The 7,750-nt window shown below is 33.1% G+C and overlaps 1 protein-coding gene and 2 non-coding genes across 3 annotated transcripts; all 3 read left to right on the forward strand.

The window, feature by feature from the left end:
• Window positions 1-1,272: 1,272 nt before the first annotated feature.
• On the forward strand, window positions 1,273-1,344 carry Trnaa-ugc. The gene has a single exon. It is a non-coding gene; the product is annotated as a tRNA-Ala (tRNA).
• Window positions 1,345-5,721: 4,377 nt separating this feature from the next.
• Window positions 5,722-6,950, forward strand: LOC125071535 (uncharacterized oxidoreductase TM_0325-like). Its single transcript, XM_047681834.1, has one exon. The coding sequence runs from the start codon at window positions 5,863-5,865 to the stop codon at window positions 6,622-6,624; it is 762 nt and encodes a 253-aa protein (XP_047537790.1). The 5' UTR covers window positions 5,722-5,862; the 3' UTR covers window positions 6,625-6,950.
• Window positions 6,951-7,667: 717 nt separating this feature from the next.
• Trnaa-ugc lies at window positions 7,668-7,739 on the forward strand. The gene has a single exon. It is a non-coding gene; the product is annotated as a tRNA-Ala (tRNA).
• Window positions 7,740-7,750: the final 11 nt, after the last annotated feature.

Here is a 7,750-nt window from a genome sequence, read left to right on the forward strand (position 1 = left end):
ATAAACCAACGAATTTGTATTATTTGATCGCAGTATTTGTATACTTACTATACTTTAAAATAAAAAATATTTAAAAAATGTAGTCAAATCAATTTGTTTTTTTTTTTAAGAATTCAATCTAGCTTGGTAACCATCGCACGTAAATACTGGTTAAAAGTATATTCTAGACCTTACACCGTTAATACACCGCCAATCATGGAAATTAAGCAATATAACACATTTTAAATTCTCTAATTAAAACATACTTTAAGTTAAGATATGACGTAAACATGGATAATTAAGATTACTGATGAACCAATTCACACTTTATCGGCGAGCTAAAGAAAAGTCATGGTCGGAGTTTTACTAAAGGGTCGCATCAGAAATTAGTTAATTCGACAGAAAGCATAAATAACCGACGTATCCTGGAGAATTAGCAAGCTTAAGAAGTAGTGGACTGTTAACATTTGCCGCAGAATGATGAGCAATAAGGTAAACAGCTTCTTCAGTGGAAGTTAGACTTGGTCACCCTGAGACCCTCGGGCTAGGTTGAGTGACAACATCAGCAAAACGACCGGGTAGAATGTAAGTGCCACATATTAAGATAATAATGCTTAAGAAACCAAAGAATACCTAAGACCTATGTCCAGCAGGGAAGCTAGATGACAGCTAATTAAATAATTGGATTATAGCCTATACTAATATCATAAATGTGAAAGTAACTCTGTCTGTCTGTCAGTTGCTCTTTTGCAAACCAGTGAACCGAATTTGTTGAAATTTGTTTATGAATAATACTCTTTTATGTCTAACACCAGATAACCAACCCCTAAAACGCTCGCGAAGCCGCGGGCTACATCTATGTCTACGTCATAAAACTCGAAAAAATTAGCCCTAAGAATGACTTACGACGCCTGTATATCACACCTTGGATGCTAGTTGATATACCAAGACAAGTATTATATGACTGCTTGTCCCTTTAATATCATATTTGCATGTATTCTACGGTATATTCCATATATTCGTTTTCAAACATAATTATGAAATATACCTAGATACTTGAGATACAAAATAGCCATTAATTTGTTGCTAAAATGTCCATTTTTCGCATCATATACATTGTAGTTCGTATACACTCGTAATAGTTATTACTTCTGCATATCCTTGATGTTAAAAAGTTCATGTTTGTAACTCGTTTGAAATGCCAACCATGCACATGCGTCGCCCGAATACGTAAGTAAGGCTTTCACTGTTGTATATTCGAAATCGAGCAACGTTTACACTATGTTACTCATCGGGGATGTAGCTCAGTGGTAGAGCGTTCGCTTTGCATGTGAAAGGCCCCGGGTTCGATCCCCGGCATCTCCAAATTTTTTTTAAATTAACTGTGACAAAGAATTATTTTAATTTAGTAATCATATATTCTTAAAATCAAAACATAATAAGAATCGAAATATAATAAATTGTCTTGAGAATATCAAGAAATTTTATTATTATTTTTTCTGGAATATTAACATAAAACTTGAAATTAATACCCATAATATCAATATTTTTGCTTTGCGTAGATATGTATATGTATGTATAAACAAAAGGTAAAAAGTACAATCTAGTCCATTGTAACTCAAGCCCAGCGCGATATGAGCAACGCATTAATTCGCGTTATTGTTTCTCTGTATTACGTATAAGTTTCTGTAAATCGTACAACCTGTAGCTAGTAAACATATAAATTGACAGTTATAGCCCATTCCAAGTGCAATCCGAGGATGAGACGATACATCAGCACCGGCACCATCCATCGCGGTAATGGCGCCGTACTTCGCGCTGTTACTGAATCTTTAATACGCGAATCTACGGTTACTCGATCGAAAATAGGGGTGATAGAATGTTAAGTTCACATTTATTATAATCGAAATATAGTTTAATTATAAATTCCACCGATACCCACTTTCAAATCAGTTCACAAAATAATCTATACTAATAAATCAAAACAGAGGATTATATTTGTTACACCTAACTGATAAAAGTACTAAATCGATAAACATAAAACTTATACCAAAAGATGCATTATGTTTTAGAATAGGCGTTTGTATACTACTATTATAGGGTATTCTTCAATGTCACACGCCTTAAATTTACACTATTGACGTGACATAATTACTTATTTACAATATATATTAATAATAACTAGCAACTAAAAATATGGAACCTTAAACATCACTAAAGCGGTTGAAAAATAACCCATATAAATTCTAGCAATAAGAAATATGGCGCTCACAACAGAAAGAAATGATAAAAAGAGTCATTTTTCAAAGCGAGAAAATTTATAGCCGCTCAATTGAATTTCACAGTTGATTTGCGCGGCTGGGCCGTTTGAAAAATCCTTCCGGTTTTCAAATTCGGAACGCATCTGTCAAATAAACGCGAGAAAACATAGAGCGGTGTTGCCCGCTTAAGCGAAGGGTCGCCATGTGTCAAACGGGAAATAGTTATTTATGGGACCCATTCACAAATTGCATTCGTGGCCGAATTGATATATTGGAATGTTTTATATGTAAATGTGATCTAAGACGAATGTCTTGCCCCAGAAACGGATAGCGAATGATTTACGAGACATGTTTAACAGAATAATACATAAAATATAAATTATATTATTTTTATAATTGCTTTAACGATGTGTTTATTATTTCTTCAGCTGCAGATTGAAAAATAAGCATAGTACTTTTTAATAAAACTCCCTTTTTTCAATTTTTAGAAACAGGTATAGCAGAAGACATATTTAGATATTTCTCTATCTAAATATTTCTACGTTGAAAAATCTGCTGAAAAATTGTCACATTTCTTCTGATTGCATTTTAATTTATTTTAAAAATGTGTTAGTTTTTGGTTTTTTCTAATAATATGCATCTTTTAGGTCTTGAATATATTATTCGACTGCCGCACATCTAAGGGTAGGGAATTCACATTTTTACAAATACATATCCTTTGGGTCGAAAATAATATATGTTAATTTTATTTTATTTTATTAAAATGTATAATACAAAACTAGTTTTATTAAATATTTACAATAGGTATCAAGTACTTTTTTATTCGTAATCAGGTAGGGCAAGGTAGTCAGTAACCTAGATTTAAATGAAACATTTAAAAAAACAGTTGATTTGTTTTATTTTTCTTTTTTAGATTCGGGTAAAAACGATGGTAGCGATATTTTTAAAGTCAATATTTTTATTATTTGGGAAGACAACGTGATATACAAAGTATCTAATTCTATACCTACAAGTCTTATAATATTTCAATGTACATCTCTCTGACAGTCTTACTTAAGTAATAACAAAAATGAAAAAGACTATGAATTTTATAAGAAAAAAAAACAATTCAAATTTCAATTTATAACGTAAATATATAAGAACAAAGAAACAAAAATATAATTTAAAATGTTATAGTAAAAATATTTCTTTAATTTATTTTTATAATTCAATTCAGATTTGGTAAATATATCAATATCAGCTTGTTTAAAATAGAATTATAGATATGGTTGAACTCATGTTTGAACAACCGCAAAACAGAAAACATTGCCTTTGCCTGATTTATATTAAAAAGCATTTTCAGTTTTCTGATACATTTTAATTTTTAACTGCATATAGAGGAAAAGTAGCAGTATGTATATAGGCGGGCGGGGCAAGACCAAAATTGTATGTAAGCTAAAATTGACACGTTTTAGCCCATCCGCCTACGCAATATGGACCCCTAGAAATATTATTTCCATCACCGCCGAACACGAGATAAATTATTTAAATACAATACAAATATGTAGGCTTTTAAATTAATTTTACTTACTTATAAATGGTAAATAAATATTTGATAGCCAAATTAGCAATAAAATCGAAAATACTATGTGAGCCTCACAGCAAAAAATAACTAGTCTATACAAGATAATAGGTACAAGTACTAACTACTAAGTACTAGAATCAAAACAAATAGTTCATTTAGCATTATGCTTACTAAATATATTATTAAAACATGGTCACGATTATTACATAAATCACTTCGGTTTCAGTAAATCAACATCCGGTCCCGCTGAGTCGGAGGTCAATTCGTGGACATTATAGACAACTTTAATAACATATAATATTGCAACCAAACATTGTAAAGTTGGCCTTAGTCCGTACTGTTTATATTTAAGAAATATAAGACAAATTGAGAACATATTATAAGCCAGTGTTCGTCAATACGGGGTACATGTCAGTCACCTCCTCGTGGTGTACCCTGGGCAACGGGGCCGGCTTGAGCTTGCTCGTCGGCCACGGCTAAGACTGGCGGGAGGGATGCCGCGGGGCTGCTTCTGGTATCGGCGTCAGGACGGGCCATGTGAGTAGCCTCGTTGGCTAGGAGGTAGTGGGAGGGCTCGCTACTCGAGCCTCCCAGGTGTTTTACACCAGCGGTCAGCGTTGGAGCCTACCATCTTATCCGCCGCAGGGCGTCAGCTTCGTTGACGCCCAGCCTCCAGTAGTGGACTCGGGGGAGTTTGCCACATTCCCACGTGGAAGATGAGGGAGAAGGCGCGCACTAGGCGCGCTTTCCATGTATATTCAGTCGCCTTACGGCGGCTGCCGCTGGTGGGGTCGCGGTTGTATGCCCTTGGCGATCCCGTGGCCTCACCACTCGGCGGCATGGTGGAAACCCGAGGATGGTTTTAGTGGGTGGGACGGGGCATTAGCATTAGCGTGCCCTGGCACGGGGCATTAGTTCCCGGTTGAGTTCCACATCCCCGTCCGGGTTACCCGACCGGGCGGCATAAGTATATGCATTTCCTCCTCGTTAAACAAAAAAAAAAAAGGGTTCGTCAATACGGTTTCGCGGACCGGACCGTGGAGGCTATATAACTGAGCCATCGATCTTTCAACGCCTATCTAATCGCGTCATTAGTTCCTTCTTTTGCGAAATATATTCTAATTAGGGAAGCTTTTTTTTAACTCTGTATTAATATTGCAAGGTCAAAAGGTGAAAAGATATATTTGCTTAGCTCTCAACTACAAGGTTAAATTCAATCGGTCCTGTCACAGTATAAATATTAAATGTAGACAAATATTAGTATTGTAATATATTTTATACCACCTATTGCCAAAATGCTTAATTAGTGTCACATGATCACATAACTCGAGGAGCACAGTGTTGCTGTTTTCTTAAATCCTACTATATTAATCATAATCTAAAACTAGAATTACATGAAATGTTTTAAGTAAGATAAAAGTTTATTATATTTTATATCAATTTCATTAATTTCAGTTTGACTCATTTTCTTTGATTAACGCAGAAGGTGCAGGAATGTCTTAGTAGTTATGCTGAGATTTTAATTTACTTGTTTATTGTTCTGACATGATGGTTTAATTTACGCCTATAATCCGTATTAAAGCTATAGTGACAGCAATTTTAATAAAAAAACGATTTTATATTTAAACCGTTAATCGAATGATATCGAAAAGTAAGGCGACGATAAATTTAAACTAAAAAAAACAAGTCTTAAGCTGGATAGTTAAAAAGTTAACAAATTAGAAGGTAAAAAAAAATAAAAAAAGAAGCTGTCTAACACATTTTAATTTTACGATATTGAAAAATTAACTCAGGTATTTTATTTTTCTAAGGTACTGTTTCGTATTGTCCTAAATACTTATTAGAAGTAGAAATCTGATTTAAAAGCAGGTAACACCAAATGTCAAAAAATTACATAATACTACATACTACTACATAGACAATATTGTTTGTATATAAAGATCTAAATATAAACTATTTTTGTATACATATTCAATTATTCACTATTCAACGGCCAGTTAAATAGGAGCTATACTTTAGAAAGGTTCTATTTGAAAATAATAATAATCAATAACTCAAATGGATTTCACAAATAAAGTTATATTAATTACTGGCGCAAGTTCAGGAATCGGAGCGGCGACAGCGATATATTTCTCTAAATTATCTGCAAAGCTAGCCTTAACCGGTAGAAAAGAAAATAATTTGAAAAAGATTGCTTTGTATTGTGAGAAGGCTAAGGGAATAAAGCCTTTGACTGTTGTGGCAGATTTAACAGAAGATATAGACGTTGAAAAACTTGTCAAAGAAACTATAGAACACTATGGTACACTCGATGTTTTAGTTAATAATGCTGGTGTATTAGCTACTGGAGGAATAAAGGATACGAATATGGAGAAATATGACAGAGTTATGTCAACGAATATGCGAGCGGTTTACCATTTAACGATGTTGTGTGTCCCACATCTTTCTGCATCCAAGGGTAGCATAATTAACGTATCTAGTATCGTTTCTTCCAAGGCCAATACCATTTATTTGCCATATAATATTTCAAAAGCTGCATTAGACCATTTCACAAGATGTGTAGCCTTGGAATTAGCACCAGATGGTATTCGTGTAAACTCTGTAAATCCTGGCTTTGTCAAGACTAACATCCTAAAAGATATAGGATTAACTGAAGTTCAAGTAGAGTTATTAGTTCAGAATATTGTGAGCAGAACACCTATGAAAAAGGCAGTTGAAGCCAGCGATGTGGCTGGTGTTATAGCATTTTTAGCAAGTGACCAAGCCAAGAGTATAACGGGATCGTGTATGTCAGTTGACGGAGGCAGCATATTGTATTAATTTTTCTTTTAAATATAAACATACAAATGTAAATTTGTGCATTGAAATGAAAAAAAAGCTATAATATATTTATTTCTAGTCATCATATTTGATAGATAACTTATTAATTTTAAAAACATTATTATATATTTTATAAAGGAATTAATAAAGTTAACATGATGTTGTAATTTCATATTTTTAACTAATATATAACGCTTCATATAATTATTAAAGTCAGACTTTAATCTCTATATTTGTAATGATCTTGATTAAAATATTTCTTTGTATTACTGTGTTATCTTGTTGATAAAATTGTTATAAATAGAATAAATAATTCTGTAGCAACATAGAGCATTTCATTCATAAGTATTTTTTTACAAAATATCGCTTTGTTCCCATTCAAATAATGAATATATTCATGTTTTAAATTTCAAGGCCTCCTTGTTAACGAGAAACTGAATGCTATATTAGTAAATAAATTCCTACATCTATTTATACCACTGGTAGTGATACCTTGAAGTGGCAGGCCTCATTGATGGCTTACTTGTCCTGTTTCTAGTTACTAGTACCCAAGTTTCCTACGGTCTTCACCACAAGTCATAATTTGCCTTCCTCGTTTTCGTAATACTGCTGGTATACCAATGTAAAATCTTTGTTATTTACATGTATAATCATTTTATAGCTATCAGATATATTTTACTCTTAATATATTATCAGAATTATTAGTACCAAATATTGAAAAATGTTTGATAGGAAGAATGGAAAAATTAAAAAGGATATTCTTAATAATTTTTCTTATATTCATGGGGAAAGAACAATTCGTTTATATTTTATTGGCTCCACCTGGCAAAAAACTAACCTTGTGAAGTTGGCAAGGAAATACAAGATTGTTTTCGTTGTCATATACTTAATTTTTCATAAATCACTCCGAAATGTGTATACTGTATTTTATGTTGATTTGATGAAAGTGAACTACGTTATAAAAATAAAAAAATATTGATGCCTTAATTACTGAAATATATTTTATTATGTAATAGATTGAGTATTTTGACATGTTCACTATCGGGGATGTAGCTCAGTGGTAGAGCGTTCGCTTTGCATGTGAAAGGCCCCGGGTTCGATCCCCGGCATCTCCAAGTTTTTGCAA

This window comes from Vanessa atalanta, chromosome 19 (assembly GCF_905147765.1).
Source record: "Vanessa atalanta chromosome 19, ilVanAtal1.2, whole genome shotgun sequence".
Lineage (NCBI taxonomy): Eukaryota > Metazoa > Arthropoda > Insecta > Lepidoptera > Nymphalidae > Vanessa > Vanessa atalanta.